General features: G+C 43.4%; 1 protein-coding gene across 2 annotated transcripts in view; it reads left to right on the top strand.

Moving 5' to 3' along the window:
• The window catches only part of LOC115132189 (neural cell adhesion molecule L1-like protein), a 109,039-nt gene that overhangs the window by 31,831 nt on the left and 53,981 nt on the right, over window positions 1-23,227 (top strand). For both annotated transcript variants that reach the window (XM_065020712.1, XM_029664532.2), the window contains exons 9-18: window positions 4,973-5,107; window positions 5,528-5,668; window positions 15,113-15,224; window positions 16,081-16,247; window positions 16,611-16,773; window positions 16,968-17,092; window positions 17,503-17,604; window positions 20,107-20,304; window positions 20,502-20,572; window positions 20,716-20,938. In XM_065020712.1, the coding sequence (XP_064876784.1) occupies window positions 4,973-5,107; window positions 5,528-5,668; window positions 15,113-15,224; window positions 16,081-16,247; window positions 16,611-16,773; window positions 16,968-17,092; window positions 17,503-17,604; window positions 20,107-20,304; window positions 20,502-20,572; window positions 20,716-20,938 (1,437 nt within the window). The remainder of the gene's footprint in view (window positions 1-4,972; window positions 5,108-5,527; window positions 5,669-15,112; window positions 15,225-16,080; window positions 16,248-16,610; window positions 16,774-16,967; window positions 17,093-17,502; window positions 17,605-20,106; window positions 20,305-20,501; window positions 20,573-20,715; window positions 20,939-23,227) is intronic.

Raw genomic sequence — 23,227 nt, 5'->3', positions numbered from 1 at the left:
TTGGTGAGCGAGTTTATTAGCAAGTGCATCGGTGATGTTATACCCACGGTGACTATTAAAATCTTCCCTAGCCAGAAACTGTGGATTGATGGCAGCATTCATGCAAAACTGAAAATGCGAACCATTGCTTTTTATCATGGTAAGGCGACCGGAAACATGACCGAATACAAACAGTGTTGCTATTCCCTCCGCAAGGCAATCAAACAAGCTAAGCGTCAGTATAGAGACAAAGTAGATTCGCAATTCACCTGCTCAAACACAAGATGTATGTGGCAGTGTCTACAGTCAATCACGGATTACAAAAAGAAAACCAGCCCCATCGCAGACACTGACGTCTTGCTGCCAGACAAATTAAACAACTTATTTGCCCGCTTTGAGGACAATACAGTGCCACTGACACAAAAACCTGTAGGCTCTCCATCACTGTAGCCAATGTGAGTAAAACATTTAAACGTGTTAACCCTCGCAAGGTTGCTGGCCCAGACGGCATCCCTAGCCGCGTCCTCAGAGCTGGCGCAGACCAGCTGGCTGGTGTGTTTACATATTCAATCAATCCCTATCCCAGTCTGCTGTGCCCACATGCTTCAAGAGGGCCACCATTGTTTCTGTCCCCAAGAAAGCTAAGGTAACTGAGCTAAACGACAATCGCCCCGTAGCACTCACTTCTGTCATCATGAAGTGCTTTGAGAGACTAGTCAAGGATCATATCACCTCCACTCTACCTGATATCCTAGACCCATTCCAATTTGCCAACCACCCCAATAGGTCCACAGACGACGCAATCACAATCACACTGCCCTATCCCACCTGGACAAGAGGATTACCTATGTAAGAATGCTTTTCATTGACTTACAGCTCAGCATTTAACACCATAGTACCCTCCAAACTTGTCATTAAGCTCGAGACCCTGGGACTCGACCCCGCCCTGTGCAGCTGGGCCCTGGACTTTGTGACGGGCCGCCCCCCCAAGTGGTGAGGGTAGGAAACAACTCCGCTGATCCTCAACACTGGGGCCCCACAAGGGTGCGTTCTCAGCCCTCTCCTGTACTCCCTGTTCACCCATGACTGCATGGCCATGCACGCCTCCAACTCAATCATCAAATTTGCAGACGACACTACAGTGGTAGGCTTGGTTACCAACAACTACGAGACAGACTACAGGGAGGAGATGAGGGCTCTCAGAGTGTGGTGTGAGGAAAATATCACCACACTCAACGTCAACAAAACAAAGGAGATGATCGTGAACTTCAGGAAACAGCAGAGAGAGCACCCCCCTATCCACATCGACGGGACAGTAGTGGAGAAGGTGGAACGTTTTAAATTCCTCTGCGTACACATCACAGACAAACTGAAATGGTCCACCCACATAGACTGCATGGTGAATAAGGCGCAATTCGGCTCTTTAACCTCAGTAGGCTGAAGAAATGTGGCTTGTCACCTAAAACACTCACAAACTTTTAGAGATGCACAATCGAGATCATCCTGTCTGGCTGTATCACCGCCTGATACGGCAACTGCACCACCCACAACCACAAGGCTCTCCAGAGGGTAATGGGGTCTGCACAACACATCACCGGGGGAAAACTACCTGCCCTCCAGGACACCTACATCACCCGACGTCACAGGAAGGCCAAGAAGATCATCAAGGAAAAACACCCACCCGAGCCACTGCCTGTTCACCACGCTATCATCCAGAATGCGAGGTCAGTACAGGTTTATCAAAGCTGGGACCGAGAGACTGAAAAACAGCTTCTATCTCAAGGCCATCAGACCTTTTAAACAGCCATCAGTAACATTCATTTTTTATTTTATTTTATTTTTTACCTTTATTTAACTAGGCAAGTCAGGTAAGAACAGATTCTTATTTTCAATTACGGCCTAGGAACAGTGAGTTAACTGCCTGTTCAGGGGCAGAACGACAGATTTGTACCTTGTCAGCTCGGGGTTTGAACTTGCAACCTTCCAGTTACTAGTCCAACGCTCTAACCACTGCCGCCCCAGGTATAAATGTTTCACTAGTCACTTTAAACAATGCCACTTTATATAATGATTATGTACCCTACATTACTCATCTCATATTTACATTTACATTTAAGTCATTTAGCAGACGCTCTTATCCAGAGCGACTTACAAATTGGTGCATTCACCTTATGACCTCCAGTGGAACAGTAGTGCATCTAAATCTTTTCAGGGGGAGGGGGGGTGAGAGGGATTACTTTATCCTATCCTAGGTATTCCTTAAAGAGGTGGGGTTTCAGGTGTCTCCGGAAGGTGGTGATTGACTCCGCTGTCCTGGCGTCGTGAGGGAGTTTGTTCCACCATTGGGGGGCCAGAGCAGCGAACAGTTTTGACTGGGCTGAGCGGGAACTGTACTTCCTCAGTGGTAGGGAGGCGAGCAGGCCAGAGGTGGATGAACGCAGTGCCCTTGTTTGGGTGTAGGGCCTGATCAGAGCCTGGAGGTACTGAGGTGCCGTTCCCCTCACAGCTCCGTAGGCAAGCACCATGGTCTTGTAGCGGATGCGAGCTTCAACTGGAAGCCAGTGGAGGGAGCGGAGGAGCGGGGTGACGTGAGAGAACTTGGGAAGGTTGAACACCAGACGGGCTGCGGCGTTCTGGATGAGTTGTAGGGGTTTAATGGCACAGGCAGGGAGCCCAGCCAACAGCGAGTTGCAGTAATCCAGACGGGAGATGACAAGTGCCTGGATTAGGACCTGCGCCGCTTCCTGTGTGAGGCAGGGTCGTACTCTGCGGATGTTGTAGAGCATGAACCTACAGGAACGGGCCACCGCCTTGATGTTAGTTGAGAACGACAGGGTGTTGTCCAGGATCACGCCAAGGTTCTTAGCGCTCTGGGAGGAGGACACAATGGAGTTGTCAACCGTGATGGCGAGATCATGGAACGGGCAGTCCTTCCCGGGAGGAAGAGCAGTTCCGTCTTGCCGAGGTTCAGCTTGAGGTGGTGATCCGTCATCCACACGGATATGTCTGCCAGACATGCAGAGATGCGATTCGCCACCTGGTCATCAGAAGGGGGAAAGGAGAAGATTAATTGTGTGTCGTCTGCATAGCAATGATAGGAGAGACCATGTGAGGTTATGACAGAGCCAAGTGACTTGGTGTATAGCGAGAATAGGAGAGGGCCTAGAACAGAGCCCTGGGGGACACCAGTGGTGAGAGCACGTGGTGTGGAGACGGATTCTCGCCACGCCACCTGGTAGGAGCGACCTGTCAGGTAGGACGCAATCAAGCGTGGGCCGCGCCGGAGATGCCCAACTCGGAGAGGGTGGAGAGGAGGATCTGATGGTTCACAGTATCGAAGGCAGCCGATAGGTCTAGAAGGATGAGAGCAGAGGAGAGAGAGTTAGCTTTAGCAGTGCGGAGCGCCTCCGTGATACAGAGAAGAGCAGTCTCAGTTGAATGACTAGTCTTGAAACCTGACTGATTTGGATCAAGAAGGTCATTCTGAGAGAGATAGCGGGAGAGCTGGCCAAGGACGGCACGTTCAAGAGTTTTGGAGAGAAAAGAAAGAAGGGATACTGGTCTGTAGTTGTTGACATCGGAGGGATCGAGTGTAGGTTTTTTCAGAAGGGGTGCAACTCTCGCTCTCTTGAAGACGGAAGGGACGTAGCCAGCGTATGTATATACTGTACTCTATACCATTTACTGCATCTTGCCTATGCCGCACGGCCATCGCTCATCCATCTATTTATATGTACACATTCTTATTTATCCCTTTACACTTGTGTGTATAAGGTAGTTGTTGTGAAACTGTTAGATTACTTTGTAGATATTACTTTACTGTCGGAACTAGAAGCACAAGCATTTCGCTACACTCACATTAACATATGCTAACCATGTGTATGTGACCAATAAAATTAGATTTGATTTAGAGACTTGTCCCGAAGCGTTGTCTTGGCTGTGTGTTCAGGGTCGTTGTATGGTGAACCCCAAGTCTGAAGTCCTGAGCGCTCTGGAGCAGATCTCTCTCTGTACTTTTCTATGTTTATCTTTCCCTCGATCCTGACTAGTCTCCCAGTCCCTGCCGCTGAAAAACATCCCCACAGCATGATGCTGCTACCAGCATGCTTCACCATAGGGATGGTGACCGGTTTCCTCCAGATGTGACCCTTGACATTTAGGCCAAAGAGTTCAATCTTGGTTTCAATAGAGCAGAGAATCTTGTTTGTCATGGTCAGTGTCCTTTAGGTGTCTTTTGGCAAACTCCATGCGGGCTGTCATGTGCCTTGTACTGAGGAGTGGCTTCCCGTCTGGCCACTGTAAAATAAAGGCCTGATTGGTGGAGTGCTGCAGAGATTGCTGTCCTTCTGGAAGGTTCTCCCATCTCCACAGAGGAAATCTGGAGCTCTGTCAGTGACCATCGGGTTCTTGGTCACCTCCCTGACCAAGGCCCTTCTCCCCCGATTGCTCAGTTTGGCCGGGCGGCCAGCTCGAGGAAGAGTCTTGGTGATTCCAAACTTCTTCCATTTAAGAATGATGGAGGCCCCTGTGTTCTTGGGGACCTTCAATGCTGCATGCAATTTTTGGTACCCATCCCCAGATCTGTGCCTCGACACAATCCTGTCTAGGAGCTTTACGGACAATTCCTTCGAGCTCATGGTGTGGTTTTTGCTCTGACATGCACTGTAAACTGTGGGACCTTATATGGACAGGTGTGTGCCTTTCCAAATCATATCCAATCAATTGAATTTACCACAGGAGGACTCCAAGTTCAACCCCAAGCTCAATTTTGAGTCTCATAGCTAAGGGTCAGTAATATTATGTAAATAAGGTATCTGTTTTTGTATAAATCTGCAAACAATTCTAAAAACTTGTTTTCACTTATTATGGGGTATTGTGTGGAGATTGATGTGAAACATTTTTTAGTCCCTTTTAGAATAAGGCTGTAATGTAGCAAAATGTTGAAAAGGTCAAGGAGTCTGAATACTTTCCGAATGCACTGTATGTCTCACAGAGCCACCAAGATGGCAGCCGGAGCCACCCAAGGGCCAGTTGGCTGTTGTTGGCTCTGACGTGCACATCAAGTGCTCTGCCTCGGGAAAGCCACGGCCGGTTATCTCATGGAGGAAGAACGGACAGCCTCTGGACGGTGAGTGAGATGACCTCTAACATATGAAACCTGACCTCTGTCCTTGCCGGTTACTTCAGTGCCCAGTCCACCCACTTCACTTGACTATATAGGATACAATATTATCTTTGTAGTTTTGTGTAATACAATAGTCATTCCACTGTGTTGCATTTGGTCCAGTTGTTGCTCAGCATCCTATAAATCAAATCACATTGATTTTGTTCACATGCGCTGAGTACAACAGATGTAGACTTTACTGTGAAATGCTTACGTACGAGCCCTTTCCCAACAATGCAGTTAAAAATTAAAATAGATAAAATAAAATAGTAACCCAATAAAATAACAATGATCAGGCAATATACAGGCCAGATACAAAGACTGCCAGTACTATATAATCTGCATTCGTGTTTGGTTTTAAGCATTTCTTTCTGGTTCTTTCAGATGGCCCGTCATCGAACAGACAAGTGCTTGATGACACCATAGTGTTGCACAGGGCCAGGCCTGAGGACAGTGCCGTCTACCAGTGTGAAGTCTCCAACAGACATGGCACCATCCTGGCTAATGCTAACATCATGATCATAAGTCAGTACTGGACATTAGCACTTTGTGTGTGTGTATTTGTATTTATTAAAGCAGCAGCTACTCTTCCTGGGGTCCAGCAAAATTAAAGCAGTTTATACAATTTTAAAACATTACAATACATTCACAGATTTCACAACACACTGTGTGCCCTCAGGCCCCTACTCCACCACATAACTACAGTACTAAATCCATGTGTGTGTGTGACTGTATGCATGTGTCTGCGCCAATGTTTGTTGTTTCACAGTCCCCACTGTTCCATAAGGTATTTATTTCATGTTTATTTTCAACAAATTTTACTGATTGCATCAGTTACTTGATGTGGAATAGAGTTCCATGTAGTCATGGCTCTATGTAGTACTGTGTGCCTCCCATAGTCTGTTCTGGACTTGGGGACTGTGAAGAGGCCTCTTGTGGCATGTCTTGTGGGGTATGCATGGGTGTTCGAGCTGTGTGCCAGTAGTTTAGACAGACCGCTCGGTGCATTCAACATGTCTCATAAATAAACCTCTCATAAATAAAAGTAGTGATGAAGTCAATCTCTCCTCCACTTTCAGCCAGGAGAGATTGACATGCATATTATTAATATTAGCTCTCTGTGTACATCCAAGGGCCAGCCGTGCTGCCCTGTTCTGAGCCAATTGCAATTTTCCTAAGTCCTTTTTTGTGGCACCTGACCACACGACTGAACAGTAGTCAAGGTGTGACAAAACTAGGGCCTGTAGGATCTGCCTTGTTGATAGTGTTGCTAAGAAGGCAGAGCATTGCTTTATTATAGACAGACTTCTATCCATCTTAGCTACTACTGCATCAATATTTTTTGACAGTTTACAATCTAGTGTTATTCCAAGCAGTTTAGTCATCTCAACTTGCTCAGTTTCCACATTATTTATTACAATATTAAGTTGAGGTTTAGGGTTTAGTGAGTGTTCTGTTCCAAATACAATGCTTTTAGTTTTAGAAATATTTAGGGCTAACTTATTCCTTGCCACCCACTCTGAAACTAACTGCTGCTCTTTGTTGAGTGTTGCAGTCATTTCAGTCGCTGTAGTAGCTGATGTGTATAGTGTTGAGTCATCCGCATATATTGAAACTCTGGCTTTACTCAAAGTCTGTGGCATGTCATTAGTAAAAATTGAAAAAAGCAAGGGGCCTAAACAGCTACCCTGGGGAATTCCAGATTCTAACTGGATTATATTTGATAGGCTTCCATTAAAGAACACCCTCTGTTTTCTGTTAAACAAGTAAATCTTTATTTATCCACATTATAGCAGGGGGTGTAAAGCCATAACACATATGCTTTTCTAGCAGCAGGCTATGATCAATAATGTCAAAAGCTGCACTGAAGTCTAACAAGACAGCACCCACAATCATTTTATCATCAATTTCTCTCAATCATCAGTCATTTGTGTAAGTGCTGTGCTTGTTGAGTGTCCTTTCCTATAAGCATTCTGAAATTCTGTTGTTTGTTTACTGTAAAATAGCATTGCATCTGGTCAAACACAATTCTTTCCAGAAGTTTACAAAGGGTTGGTAACAGGCTGATTGGTCAGCTATTTGAGCTAGTAAAAGGGGCTTTACTATTTTTACTTTACTATTCTTGTGCAGCAGAATGACTTTAGCTTCCCTCCAGGCCTGAGGGCACACACTCTCTAGTCGGCTTAAATTGAAGATGTGGCAATATCGTCTGCTATTATCCTCAGTAATTTTCCATCTAGATTGTCAGATCCCGGTGGCTTGTCATTGTTGATCGACAACAAAATTTTTTTTTACCTCTTCCACACTGACTTTACGGAATTTAAAAGTACAATTATTGTCTTTCATAATTTGGTCTGATATACTTGGATGTGTTGTGTCAGCATTTGTTGCTGGCATGTCATCCCTAAGTTTGCTTATCTTGCCAATGAAAGTAGTTTGCAATATCAGTGGGCTTTGTGATGAATGAGCCATCTGATTCAATGAAGGAGCCGAGTTGGCTTTTTTTCCAAAGATTTCATTTAAGGTGCCCCAAAGCTTTTTACTATCTTTGTTTCATTGTGTAGTTTATTTTAATTTAGTTTAGTCACATGATTTCTTAATTTGCAGTATGTTTGCCAATCAGCTGCTAGACTTAATTGCCATACCTTTTGACTCGTCCCTCTCAACCATACAATTTTTCAATTCCTCATCAATTCAAGGGGATTCAACACTTTTTTTCTTAATGGGTGCGAGCTTATTAGTAACTGGAGGGACTGGTTACAGTTTTCTCCTGAGTGTATGTGTGTGTGTGTGTGTGTGTGTGTGTGTGTGTGTGGCTATAGCACACAGCCCTGGTTCACCCAGAAGTCTGATAGGGAGTTTATGGATGTCATATCCATATAAATATATAATTACACATTTATACAACGGGTGGTTTGGAATTCCCATTGTTAGAGCCTCTCCTGCCCATGATATGAGACAACATACATGTACACATGGCCACGTTCATATAAAGTGGCATCGTTTACGTCATTACCTAGCAACCTACTACCACTACTACTTTTAAAATTATAAGTCTTAGCACCTGTAAGTCATCATGGATGATTTTGAAGTTAGTTTTGATTTGTTTTATCCACTAACGTTTGAAGAATGGTGCCAACGAGAAGAGGAGGAGGAAATGAAGCAAGAAGAAGTGCAAGTGGACCAGCAACCTGAGCCTAGCGTTAACGTTAGACATACAGAAATCAGTAGCGCTGCTATAGACGACATAGAAAAGGAGAGACATTGGGCAATGAAGTGCTTTCTGGAATGGCTGTCAGAAAAGGGGATAAACATCGATCTGGCAACTGTTTCAAAACAGGAGTTGGGTAATATTCTCTGGAGTTTAAACACCGCTAAAGTAAGAAGACCGATATGGAATCAGCAGCTTCGCTGGACTGCGGGAAGGCCTCAACCGCAACTTAAATGAGCCTCCATTGAGACGATCTTGGTGTCAGAGATACTGAGTTCCTAAACGCAAACAATGTCTTTGCTTGTATCATAAAACATCTGAGAAAGGAGGGCAGGGACAGAACCAGACACCACCCAGCTACAGTGGCTTGTGAAAGTATTCACCCCCCTTGGCATTTTTCCTATTTTGTTACCTTATAAACTGGAATTTAAAAAATAAAAAAAATTGGGGGGGGGGTTGTATCATTTGATTTACACAACATGCCTACCACTTTGAAGATGCAAAATATTTTTTATTGTGAAACAGACAAGAAATTAGACAAAAAAACTGAAAACTTGAGCATGCATAACTATTCACCCCCACAAAGTCAATACCTTGTAGAGCAGCCTTTTGCAGCAATTACAGCTGCAACTCTTGGGGTATGTCTCTGTAAGCTTGGCACATCTAGCCACTGAGATGTTTGCCCATTCTTCAAGGCACAATTGCTCCAGTTCCTTCAAGTTGGATGGGTTCCCCTGGTGTACAGCAATCTTTAAGTCATACCACTTAAAGCACTCGAGTGTTACATTGTTCTGCTGGAAGGTGAACCTCCGTCCCAGTCTCAAATCTCTGGAAGACTGAAACAGGTTTCCCTCAAGAATATCCCTGTATTTAGCGCCATCCATCATTCCTTCAATTCTGACCAGTTTCCCAGTCCCTGCCGATGAAAAACAGGGTGTTCTCAGGGTGATGAAAGGTGTTGGGTTTGTGCCAGATATATTGTTTTCCTTCATGGCCAAAAAGCTAAATTTTAGTCTAATCTACGCAGAGTACTTTCTTCCATATGTTTGGGGAGTCTCCCACATGCTTTTTGGCGAACACCAAACATGTTTGCTTATTTTTTTCCTTTAAACAATGGCTTTTTTCTGGCCACTCTTCTGTAAAGCCCAGCTTTGTGGAGTGTATGGCTTAAAGTAGTCAGAAATGGACAGATACTCCAATCTCCGCTGTGGAGCTTTGCAGCTCCTTCAGGGTTATCTTTAGTCTCTTTGTTGCCTCTCTTAAGGGGCTTCATAGCAAAGGGGGTGAATACATATGCATGCACCACTTTTCCGTTTTTTAAAATAAAAAAACAAAAATTTGAAACAAGTAATTTTTTTCCATTTCACTTCAGCAATTTGAACTATTTTGTGTATGTCCATTACATGAAATCCAAATAAAAATACATTTAAATTACAGGTTGTAATGCAACAAAATAGGAAAAACACCAAGGATGATGAATATTTTTGCAAGGCACTGTATAACACAGAAGGACCTAAAAATCCTCTGTGAGTCCGAAGCCTTGAGCCCTGCCAACCATACGATTACTGAATAAGGTGTGGCTTGTTTTGCAGTTGCGCTCTAGCCGAAGAGGCAACGAAGGAAATCGCAAACTGAAGCCAGGCTCATTCATAATAATACAAATATGGATCGAGATACGCAACACTAAGTTTCAATGAAGAAACCAAGAACTACAAAAATCGACTGGAAAGAGACGGAGAGAATCGTTGAGGCTGCATGTATGAAAACCTAGGGAACGAGCTCTGCACGATGGCATCCCTATAAAAATATATCTCTAAATTACATGAACATGCCCTAGCCTTTTAGCTATACCCCAGAAGAAAGCTCTCTGATGATGACAACCTTTTATATACCATGGAGTCAATGGGACACCCTTTCATCAATGCTGCCCCATCTGTGCAAGGTGTACATTTTTTTCAAATAGCTAGGCTGCTATGCGGTATATGAATAGAATAGAAAATATATTGTCATTCGGGGTTGGATAGGTTACTTTCTAAAAGTACTCAGTAATGTAATCTGATTACATTCAGTTACTTTTTAAATATTACTTTCCTTTTGAGAGGCATGAGAAGATGACAAAAATGTATGTTACCAATTGAATGACATCTTTTGCAGGATAAATCAATGTTAAAGTTTACATAGCTGGCCATATATGGATGCACATTTATACTTTACGGGTTGGTTATGTGGGCTTCTTCTAACCCATCACTTTCTACTACATATAATACGATTACATTTTATCTTTACATTAATATATATCATTTATAAGTCCAAAAATGGATGTAGCAACTACAGATTGCCCCTTTAAGTCTATCCAAAGTGTGTGAGTTTGAGCATGTGTCCATTAGGCCTATGGATGTAATTTTTTTAATCAAATTAAATCAAATCAAATCAAATCAAATTTATTTATATAGCCCTTCGTACATCAGCTGATATCTCAAAGTGCTGTACAGAAACCCAGCCTAAAACCCCAAACAGCAAACAATGCAGGTGTAAAAGCACGGTGGCTAGGAAAAACTCCCTAGAAAGGCCAAAACCTAGGAAGAAACCTAGAGAGGAACCAGGCTATGTGGGGTGGCCAGTCCTCTTCTGGCTGTGCCGGGTAGAGATTATAACAGAACATGACCAAGATGTTCAAATGTTCATAAATGACCAGCATGGTCGAATAATAATAAGGCAGAACAGTTGAAACTGGAGCAGCAGCACAGTCAGGTGGACTGGGGACAGCAAGGAGTCATCATGTCAGGTAGTCCTGGGGCACGGTCCTAGGGCTCAGGTCCTCCGAGAGAGAGAAAGAAAGAGAGAATTAGAGAGAGCATATGTGGGGTGGCCAGTCCTCTTCTGGCTGTGCCGGGTGGAGATTATAACAGAACGTGGCCAAGATGTTCAAATGTTCATAAATGACCAGCATGGTTGAATAATAGTAAGGCAGAACAGTTGAAACTGGAGCAGCAGCATGGCCAGGTGGACTGGGGACAGCAAGGAGTCATCATGTCAGGTAGTCCTGGGACATGGTCCTAGGGCCCAGGCCAGTTGAAACTGGAGCAGCAGCATGGCCAGGTGGACTGGGGACAGCAAGGAGTCATCATGTCAGGTAGTCCTGGGGCATGGTCCTAGGGCTCAGGTCCTCCGAGAGAGAGAAAGAAAGAGAGAAGGAGAGAATTAGAGAACGCACACTTAGATTCACACAGGACACCGAATAGGACAGGAGAAGTACTCCAGATATAACAAACTGACCCTAGCCCCCCGACACATAAACTAATGCAGCATAAATACTGGAGGCTGAGACAGGAGGGGTCAGGAGACACTGTGGCCCCATCCGAGGACACCCCCGGACAGGGCCAAACAGGAAGGATATAACCCCACCCACTTTGCCAAAGCACAGCCCCCACACCACTAAATTTATCAGCATGAATTTAATTTGAGCATTAAAAGCCCCACTTTTATTCCATAGGCCGGGATTCGCACTATGCAGATGTTGCAAGCGTGGATTTTTCACGCTGTATAGTGATTGGAGACAGGTGCACGAATACGACATAGGGGTTTTTAATTTCACTACCCAAAAGCGTACGTCATGAACATGACGGGGACAAAGTCCAAAACAAACACGTGTATATGTATATGTGTCTATATATACACGTGTGTGTGTGTGTGTGTGTATACATACATACATACATACACACATACATTCATACATACATACATACATACATACATACATACATACATACATACATACATACATACATACATACATACATACATACATACATACATACATACATACATACATACACAGTTGAAGTCAGAAGTTTACATACACTTATGTTGGAGTCAATTAAACTTGTTTTTCAACCACTACAAATTTCTTGTTTACAAACTATAGTTTTGGCAAGTCGGTTAGGACTTCTACTTTGTGCATGACACAAGTAATTTTTCAAAAAATAGTTTACAGACACATTATTTCACTTATAATTCACTATCAAATCTTATTGGTCACATACACATACGTATCACAATTCCAGTGGGTCAGAAGTTTACTGTGCCTTTAAACAGCTTAGAAAATTCCATAAAATGATGTTATGGCTTTAGAAGCTTCTGATAGGCTAATTGACATAATTTGAGTTAATTGGATATGTACCTGTGGATGTATTTCAAGGACTACCTTCAAACTCAGTGCCTCTTTGCTTGACATCATGGGCAAATCAAAAGAAATCAACCAAGACCTCAGCAAAAATATTGTAGACCTTCACAAGTCTGGTTCATCCTTGGGAGCAATTTCCAAATGCCTGAAGGTACCACGTTCATCTGTACAAACAATAGTGCTCACTTATAAACACCATGGGACCACGCAGCCATCATACCGCTCAGGAAGGCAGCTCGTTCGGTCTCCTAGAGATGAACGTACTTTGGTGCGAAAGGTGCAAATCAATCCCAGAACAGCAGCAAAGGACCTTGTGAAGGTATCCACAGTAAAACGAGTCTTATATCAACATAACGTGAAAGGCCACTCAGCAAGGAAGATGCCACTACTCCAAAACCGCAATTAAACAGACAGACTACGGTTTGCAACTGCACATGGGGACAAAGATCGTACTTTTTGGAGAAATGTCCTCTGGTCTGATGAAACAAAAATAGAACTGTTTGGCCATAATAACCATCTTTATGTTTGGAGGAAAAAGGGGGAGGCTTGCAAGCCGAAGAACACCATCCCAACCGTGAAGCACGGGGGTGGCAGCATCATGTTGTGGGGGTGCTTTGCTGCAGGAGGGACTGGTGAACTTCACAAAATAGATGGCATCATGAAGCAGGAAAATTATGTACATATATTGAAGCAACATCTCAAGACATCAGTCAGGAAGTTAAAGCTTGGTCGCAAATGGGTCTTCCATATTGACAATGACCCCAAGCATACTTCCAAAGTTGTGACAAAATGGCTTAAGTGCAACAAGGTCAAGCTATTGGAGTGGCCATCACAAGCCCTGACCTCAATCCTATAGAACATTTCTGGGCAGAACTGAAAAAGCATGTGCGAGCAAGGAGGCCTACAAACCTGACTCAGTTACACCAGCTCTGTCAGGAGGAATTTGCCAACATTCACCCAACTTATTGTGGGAAGCTTGTGGAAGGCTACCTGAAACGTTTGACCCAAGTTAAACAAAATAAAGGCAATGCTACCAAATACCAAACGCACCAGCATATGGTCTCACAAGGGGTCTGAGGATCTCATCTCGATACCTAGTGGCAGTCAGGCTACCTCTGGCGAGCACATGGAGGGCTGTGCGGCCCCCCAAAGAAATGCCACCCCACACCTTGACTGACCCACCGCCAAACCGGTCATGCTGAAGGATGTTGCAGGCAGCAGAACGTTCTCCGCGGCGTCTCCAGACTCTGTCACGTCTGTCACATGTGCTCAGTGTGAACCTGCTTTCATCTGTGAAGAGCACAGGGCGCCAGTGGAGAATTTGCCAATCTTGGTGTTCTCTGGCAAATGAAAAACGTCCTGCACGGTGTTGGGCTGTAAGCATAACCCCCACCTGTGGACATCGGGCCCTCATACCACCCTCATGGAATCTGTTTCTGACCATTTGAGCAGACACATGCACATTTGTGACCTGCTGGAGGTCATTTTGCAGGGCTCTGGCAGTGCTCCTCCTTGCACAAAGGCGGAGGTAGCGGTCCTGCTGCTGGGTTGTTGCCCTCCTACGGCCTCCTCCACATCTCCTGATGTACTGGCCTGTCTCCTGGTAGCGCCTCCATGCTCTGGACACTACGCTGACAGACACAGCAAACCTTCTTGCCACAGTTCGCATTGATGTGCCATCTTGGATGAGCTGCACTACCTGAGCCACTTGTGTGGGTTGTAGACTCCGTCTCATGCTACCACTAGAGTGAAAGCACCGCCAACATTCAAAAGTGACCAAAACATTAGCCAGGAAGCATAGGAACTGAGAAGTGGTCTGTGGTCCCCACCTGCCGAACCACTCCTTTATTGGGGGTGTCTTGCTAATTGCCTATAATTTCCACCTGTTGTCTATTCCATTTGCACAACAGCATATGAAATTTATTGTCAATCAGTGTTGCTTCCTAAGTGGACAGTTTGATTTCACAGAAGTGTGATTGACTTGGAGTTACATTGTGTTGTTTAAGTGTTCCCTTTATTTTTTTGAGCAGTATATTTATGTTCAAAATTTCCATATATGCATATTCTTGCTTCAGGGCCTGAGCTACAGGCAGTTAGACTTGGGTATGCCATTTTAGGCGAAAATTGAAAAAAGGGGGCTAATCTTTTAAGAGAACTCGTGGCTATGACCACATCACAGCCATGATAAAAATGTCATAACACATGGCCTCATGTATTATTGCTTAATTTGACTAATGTTTGATGGATCTGACAGTGATTTCTCCGTAAGATGTACAGTATAATAGTGAGTGTGCTGGCATGTGGGAATGCATGCAAGTGTGTTTATTGTACTGTTGCAACCTCTGCTGGCCACAGAACACACACACAACCAGTCCTATCCGAGAAGCAGAGCAGCATATCACAAACAGATCCTGGACGAGGCTATGCTTGGACATTCCAAGCTAACAATGACTTTTCTCAAACTAGAACAGCTTACCTAAAACCACCCAAATTCTTCCTCATGATAGTATCACCAATAAACCAATCATTAACCTATACCATGGTTGATAGCTTTATGTTTTTGCTTCCCCCACAGATCTCCCACCTCGGATGCTGACTAAGGATTACCAGCGATATTCAGTAGTGCAAGGGAGGGACATCATCATGGACTGCAAAGTATTCAGCTCTCCTCCATCCAATGTTTCCTGGTGAGTTGAGCCACCAGCCTATTTCTCCTCCACTGCTGTTGTTGGTGAACACCTGTAGTGACTGGTATGGAAAGCACTGCAAAAGGTTATCTTCAATAATTAATGTATTTGCCATTACATTTTGACGATCACTTTTTGGTGTGCTGTTCATTTGATTCACTATGAACAAGGATTCAGCACGCATCCAGTTTTGAAGTCAAATTTGTGAGCGATTTGTTTTTTATGATTGTTTTTTATTGTTTATTATTTGGGTGGTGAACAATGCCCGAATCATCCTTAATTATTTCTCTCCTGCTGTTTATATATCATACATCACCCTATTCTTCATTTGTCCTCCATCTGGGCAGTTCTGTGACACTTTTCCTCCGTTCATCTCCTTATATTCTGATTATCTCTTTCACTAACACCACCCCTAATCCTTCTCTTTTGGTGTGTTTAGATAGGGAACACTCACTTAGACCCATTGACATTGACCCATTCAAATTTCATATAGGACTCATGAGTTCCAATGAGTTTCATTCGCCAACGCCTTAACAAAATGAGGAAGAGTGCAAACCAACCCTACTGGAAGTTCCACACACAATTCTATTTGCAATTTTAACATGACATGTTAAATGACTAGATAAACTGTTTTCCAAATGTGTAATGAATTTAGGAACTCAAATTTCACTTCAAACAGGCTTTTCAGGTGTCTTTGAAAGCAAAAACGGGTGGAATGCATTTACAACGTATTAGAATTCAATTTGTGTTGCAATGAAATGTTTTTGTGTAATTATTGTATATCCAATGCAGTTTTAACATGTACATGTCCGGTAGGAAAACAACAAATGGCAACTCTGAAATGCTTGTCTTCTAGGAACAAGGATGACTCTACGGAATCTGTTGAGGGGGAACGATTCTCAGTTTTTAAGAATGGATCGCTGCAGATCAACCAGGCAGGGAAAGAAGACAGTGGGGAATATGTATGTTTCGCCACCAATTCGGAGGGAAAATCAACCATCACAGCCTTGTTGGACGTCAAAGGTATTTCTGCACCTTAGACAGCATTGAATGGCTTTATCATTAGGTTTTTTCATTTGCACTTTGAAGGAAATTGGGTTTAGGACAAATAATAAGGATGTTGGCTTTCAGCCATATTGCTTTTATTCATCTAGTCCTTTCAGATAAGTGGTGACAGGAAAGGTAGCAGGGAAAATATGGCATTCATTATCCTCCAGACATAGTTCAGTTCAGCCTGTGTAAAATGTCTGTAAATCTCTCTCACCGGACTTACATAGCTAGCATGAGACTTCAAATATGGCCCGCGAGACTTTCAAATGTAACTGAACATCAGAAGAGTTTAAGATCTTGTTTTATTCACCCGGTAAATGTATTTGTATGTTTCAGATCCCACCCAAATCGTGGAGCCGCCGCAGGACCTGCACATATTAAGTGGAACCACAGCCCAGCTTACATGCCAAGCAGAGTATGATATATCTCTTAGGAACGAGTTTCAAATAGTCTGGAGCAAGGATGGGGAAGAGATACCCCCATTCACAGAACAGTCCAGGTAAGATACCCTAATGGGATTGTTACCCCATTTTGTATTCATCACTATACTATTACAAGAGTGTAGGAAGTTGGATCACCTCACAAAGATTACGGAAATATTCATAGAAACCACCTATTAAGATTGACAGCTTTACCAATGATACAAGTGAATGTATTATGAGTCTCTCTTTATAAATGTGCTTTTATTATTAGATATTTTCTGGATGATGGAATGCTACAAATTATCAATGTAAACCAAAGCGACAAGGGAACATACACATGTACCGCCAGAACCAATCTAGACCAGGACACCGCCTCTGCACTTCTTACTGTACTGGGTAAGCAGCATCACCGTCAGTTTCAGTAATGCCATTGTACTACGTCTGTAGTGCTGTAGTGCACAATTCAGGCCCTGGAGGTCCGCAGTCCAGACGGTTTAGATTTATCTTTGGAACCTACGGTGCTTAATAGGGATCTTACTGATTGGCTGAAGAGTGCACCAAGAGTTCACCAAACGGAAGAAAATAGACTGAAAGAGGGAAATGTATCATTTTAGTTTTCCTTTGCAAAACATGTTTTATTTTTTTTCCATTGCATGCCCCAATGAACATGTCACAGGTAGTCAGTCCCTAGTTACTATATAAGGCGGTCAAAGACGAAATGTAGCAGGAATGCGGTCCTCAAATGACTGAAACTGTGCACCCCACCATCATAATGTGATTACAATGTTGCTGTTATGTTGTTTCAGATGTCCCTGATGCGCCAGAGGATGTGGAGCTGTCTGAACAAAAGAGCTGGAGTGTCCGGTTGGCCTGGGTACCCGGTGACGACCACAACAGCTCTGCCACTGGTAGGCCTGGCTACCACAGTCAGCTGTCTTCACCCTCAACCTTTTGCTATAGGAAGTGTGTCCTCAAATTTACAACGTACCTGTGGGACTAGAAAGAGAAGATCAAATGTGGTCCCAGTTTCAGCATACTACAAACATATACTGAACAAAAATATAAACACAACATGCAACAATTTCAAAGATTTTACTGAGTTACAGTTCATATAAGGAAATCAGACAATTTAAATAAATAAATTAGGCCCTAATCTATGGATTTCACATACAGATATGCATCTGTTGGTCACGGATAACTTAAAAAAAAAAATGTTTGGTCGACACCAGTCAGTATCTGGTGTGACCACCATTTGCCTCATGCAGCGCGGCACATCTGTTTCACATAGAGTTGATCAGGCTGTTGATTGTGACCTAGGGAATTTTGTCCCACTCCTCTTCAATGGCTGTGCGAAGTTGCTGGATATTGGCGGGAACTGGAACACACTGTTGTGCACATCGATCCAGAGCATCCCAAACGTGCTCAGTGGGTGACATATCTGAGTATGCAGGCCATGGAAAAACTGGGAAATATTCCGCTTCCAGGAATTGTGTACAGATTCTTGCAACACATGGGTCTGTGCATTATCATGCAGGAACATGAGGTGATGGCAACGGCGATGGATGAATGGCACAACAATGGGCCTCAGGATCTCATCACGGTATTTCTGTGCATTCAAATTACCATCGATAAAATGCAGTTGTGTTCGTTGTCCGTAGCTTGTGCCTGCCCATACCATAACCCCACCGTAACCATGGGGTACTCTCTTCACAGCGTTGGTATCAGCAAATCGATTGCCAACACGACACCATACATGTGATCGGCGGTTGTGAGGCCGGTTGGATGTACTGCCAAATTCTCTAAAACGACATTGGAGGCGGCTTATGGTAGAGAAATTAGCATTCAATTCTCTGGCAACAGCTCTGGTGGATATTCCTGCAGTCAGCATGCCAATTGCAGGCTCCCTCACGTTTAACATCTGTGGCATTGTGTTGTGTGACAAAACTGCACATTTTCGAGTGGCATTTTATTGTCCCCAGCACAAGGTGCACCTGTCTAATAATTATGCTGTTTAATCAGCTTCTTGATATACCATACCGGTCAGGTGGATGAATTATATTGGCAAACGAGAAATGCTCACTAACAGGGATGTAAACAAATTTTGTATGAAACATTTGAGAGTAATTCACCTTTTGTGCGTATGTAAAATGTCTGGGATCTTTTATGTCAGTTAATGAAACATGGGACCAACACTTTATATGTTTCGTTTATATTTTTGTTCAGAGTACTAAAAACATTGATTGTCATGTACCACTTGGGGGTGTTCTTCCTCAATATACAGTATTATAACCCCTTTCCTGAAACTGTAAAAAGAGATTTCTATAATGTGAAATTTATGCACAGACAAGGTACACTATTGTGAAGTTGAAATGTCTAGGAGCAACAACGGCTCAGCCGTGAAGTGGTAGGCCACACAAGCTCACAGAACGGGACCGCCGAGTGCTGAAGCGCGTAGCATGTAAAAATCGCCTGTCCTCAGTTGCAACGCTCACTACCAAGTTCCAGACTGCCTCTGGAAGCAACATCAGTACAATAACTTTTCGCTGAGAGCTTCATGAAATGGGTTTCCATGGCCGAGCAGCCGCACACAAGTGTAAGATCAACATGTGAAATACCAAGCGTCAGCTGGAGTGGTGTAAAGCCGCCATTTTACTCTGCAACAGTGGAAATGCGTTCTCTAGAGTGATGAATCACGCGTTCACCATCTGGCAGTCTGACGGACGAATCTGGTTGCCATGAGAACCCTACCTGCCCGAATCCATAGTGCCACCTGTAAAGTTTGGTGTTGGAGGAATAATGGTCTGTGGCTGTTTTTCATTGTTTAAGTCTCCCTTTTTCCAGTGAAGGGAAATCTTAACACTACAGCATACAATGACATTCTAGACGATTCTGTGCTTCCAGATTTGTGGCAACAGTTTGGGGAAGTATCTTTCCTGTTTCAGCATGACAATGCCCCCGTGCACAAAGCGAGGTCCATACAGAAATGGTTTGTCGAGATCTGTGTGGAAGAACTTGACTGGCCTGCACAGAGCCCTGATATCAACCCCATCGAACACCTTTGGGATGAATTGGAATGCCGACTGCGAGCCAGGCCTAATCGCCCAACAACAGTGCCGACCTCACTAATGCTCTTGTGGCTGAATGGAAGCAAGTCCCTGCAGCAATGTTCCAACATCTACTGTGGTGGACAGCCTTCCCAGAAGAGTGGAGGCTGTTATAGCAGCAAAAGGGGAACCAACTCCATATTAATACCCATGATTTTGGAATGATATGTTCGACGAGCATACTTATATACACGTAGTGTATTTCGATATTTCCTAATGTAGACATACAATGTAGTACTTTTTCAGTAAACAGTATATTTATTTCTGAATGGCTAATTTATGATTTTGTATACTGTACGAGCACAGAGTTCATAGTGGAGTACGAGGAGAGTCAGTGGGATCCTGGGACCTGGCGAGAACTCCAGCGAGTCCCTGGCAACCAGGTCACAGCTTTGTTGACATTACACGGCCACCTGAACTACCAGTTTAGAGTGTATGCAGTTAATGGCATTGGGAAAGGGCCCCCAAGCAACCCCACAGACCGATACAAAACCCCTCCTGCAGGTTTGACTTTCTCTGTAACCTGTTATAATCATCTTATTATACATTTATAACTGTCTACTTTATATATAAGTTAAGAGGATTTCAAAGTTTTCAATGAACTGGCCATTGTCATGTGAAGAGTTATTTTGGCCATATGCGCCCTAAAGGAATTGTCTCAACACAGAGCAAACTATATAATAATGCATATGTCCTCACAGCTCCTGATAAAAACCCAGAAAACATCAAAATTCAGGGTCATCTGCCCCATCAAATGGATATCAGTTGGGAGGTGAGAGAGACTCATAACTGCATCTATAGCTACCCTTAAAGGCAGCAATTGTATGCTGTATGTCTTAGATACAGGTAGAGTATGTTGTAGATACCTTTATGTGTTTAATGACATACTTTCTGTTGTGTTGTCCTCTGTCACAGCCACTATTGCCTGTGGAGCACAATGGTCCAGGCCTGGAGTACAAGTTGAGCTACAGGAAACTGGGAGTAGAAGATATCTGGAAAGAGCATCTTGTCAAGAGACACGCCTTTGTCATCAAGAACACCCCCACATTCGTCCCCTACGAGATCAAGATCCAGAGTCGCAACAGTCACGGCTGGGGCCCAGAACCCAAAGTAGTGACAGGGTACTCCGGGGAAGACTGTGAGTAACAGACCACCAGAGTTTTTCCTTTAATCCCGTGAACTTCATACATATGGCCTCTTTTTGGCAATGTCCCAATTATCAGTCCCTCGTCCCAAAGTGTGTACGTTCACTTCCCTTATATGCAGTTGAAGTCAGAAATGTACATACACTTAGGGTGGAGTCATTAAAACAAGTTTTTCAACCACTCCACAAATTTCTTGTTAACAAACTATAGTTTTGGCAAGTCAGTTAGGACATCTACTTTGTGCATGACTAAAGTACTTTTTCCAACAATTGTTTCACTTACAACTTACTGTATCACAATTCCAGTGGGTCAGAAGTTTACATACACTAAGTTGACTTTGCCTTTTAAACAGCTTGGAAAATTCCATTAAATGATGGCATGGCTTGAGAAGCTTCTGGCTAATTGACATAATTTGAGTCAATTGGAGGTGTACCTGTGGGTGCATGTCAAGGCCTACCTTCAAACTCAGTGCCTCTTTGCTTGACATCATGGGAAAATCAAAAGAAATCAGCCAAGATCTCAGAAAAACAATTGTAGACCTCCACAAGTCTGGTTCATCCTTGGGAGCAATTTCCAAATGCCTGAAGGTACCACGTTCATCTGTACAAACAATAGTACGCAAGAATAAACACCATGGGACCATGCAGCTGTCATACCGCTTAGGAAGGAGACTCGTCCTGTCTCCTAGAGATGAACGTACTTTGAATATGGTATGAAAAGTGCAGATCAATCCCAGAACAGCAGCAAAGGACCTTGTGAAGATGCTGGAGGAAACAGGTAGAAAAGTATCTATATCCTAAGTAAAACAAGTCCAATATCGACATAACCTGAAAGGCCGCTCAGCAAGGAAGATGACACTGCTCCAAAACTGCCATAAAAAAGCCAGACTATGGTTTGCAACTGCACAAAGATCGTACTTTTTGGAGAAATGTCCTCTGGTCTGATGAAACAAAAATAGAACTGTTTGGCCATAATGACCATCGTTATGCTTGGAGGAAAAAGGGGGAGGCTTGCAAGCTGAAGAACACCATCCCAACTGTGAAGCATGGGGGTGGCAGCATCATGTTGTGGGGCGCTTTGCTGCAGGAGGGACTGGTGCACTTCACAAAATAGATTGCATCATGAGTCATGAGGAAGGAAAATTATGTGGATATATTAAAGCAACATCTCAAGACATCAGTTAGGAAGGAAGTTAAAGCTTGGTCGCAAATGAGTCTTCCAAATGGACAATGACCCCAAGCATGCTTCCAAAGTTGTGGCAAAATGGCTTAAGGACAACAACGTCAAGGTATTGGAGTAGCCATCACAAAGCCCTGTCCTCAATTCTATAGAACATTTGTGGGTAGAACTGAAAAAGTGTGTGTGAGCAAGGAGGCCAACAAACCTGACTCAGTTACACCAGCTCTGTCAGGAGGAATGGGCCAAAATTCACCCAACTTATTGTGGGAAGCTTGTGGAAGGCTACCCAAAATGTTTGACCCAAGTTAAACAATTTTAAGGCAATGCTACCAAAATTCCACTGGGAATGTGATGAAAGAAACTAAAGCTGAAATAAATAATTCTCTCTACTATTATTCTGACATTCCACATTCTTAAAATAAAGTGGTGATCCTAACTGACCTAAAACGGGGAATTTTTACAAGGATTAAATGTCAGGAATTGTGAAAAACTGAGTTTAAATGTATTTGGCTAAGGTGTATGTAAACTTCCGACTTCAACTGAATACAGTATAAATTCAAAGTTTCTTCACTGATTTGAAAGGAACTAGTGAATGAGTACGCACTTCAGGAGAAAGGAGATATTATTGGGATGTACACTTTTAAGGCTGGATAGGTGTATCATAATGTGTGTTTTACCAAGCCCACCCAGGGGAGGCATGTTGCTCCTCTATGTGAATGAAAACTATTTTTCTACTCTTAGTTATATACAGTATATAAAGCAAATAATCATCATTGGTTGTATCATACATTTACCATTTCCATTGTTTATCTACTGTTCTGATGTGCAGATGGTGTTGTAGTGTATCCTAGTACTACTCTGACCCAACTGCCATTTTTGACAAAGAGACCAATATTATTAATTTATGTGAACATTGCATCTCCCCCACTTTCTTGTCTTCAGTTGTCTTTTGGCATTGTTTTCGGGATAATGTATCAGGTTAAGTGTCTGTCATTTTTTTTCTGGATATCACCCCAGTCCTATGTAGGTGTACTTCAAGTAGTCCCCTCACATAAGAAATTGGAACCGTTGCAGAGAGTTTGCAAGTCAAATTCTCACCTTTG

This window comes from Oncorhynchus nerka, linkage group LG7, assembly GCF_034236695.1.
Source record: "Oncorhynchus nerka isolate Pitt River linkage group LG7, Oner_Uvic_2.0, whole genome shotgun sequence".
In the NCBI taxonomy this organism is placed as follows: Eukaryota; Metazoa; Chordata; class Actinopteri; order Salmoniformes; family Salmonidae; genus Oncorhynchus; species Oncorhynchus nerka.
Note: the sequence above shows the minus strand (reverse complement) of the source record. Positions and strands in the feature narration are given on the sequence as shown.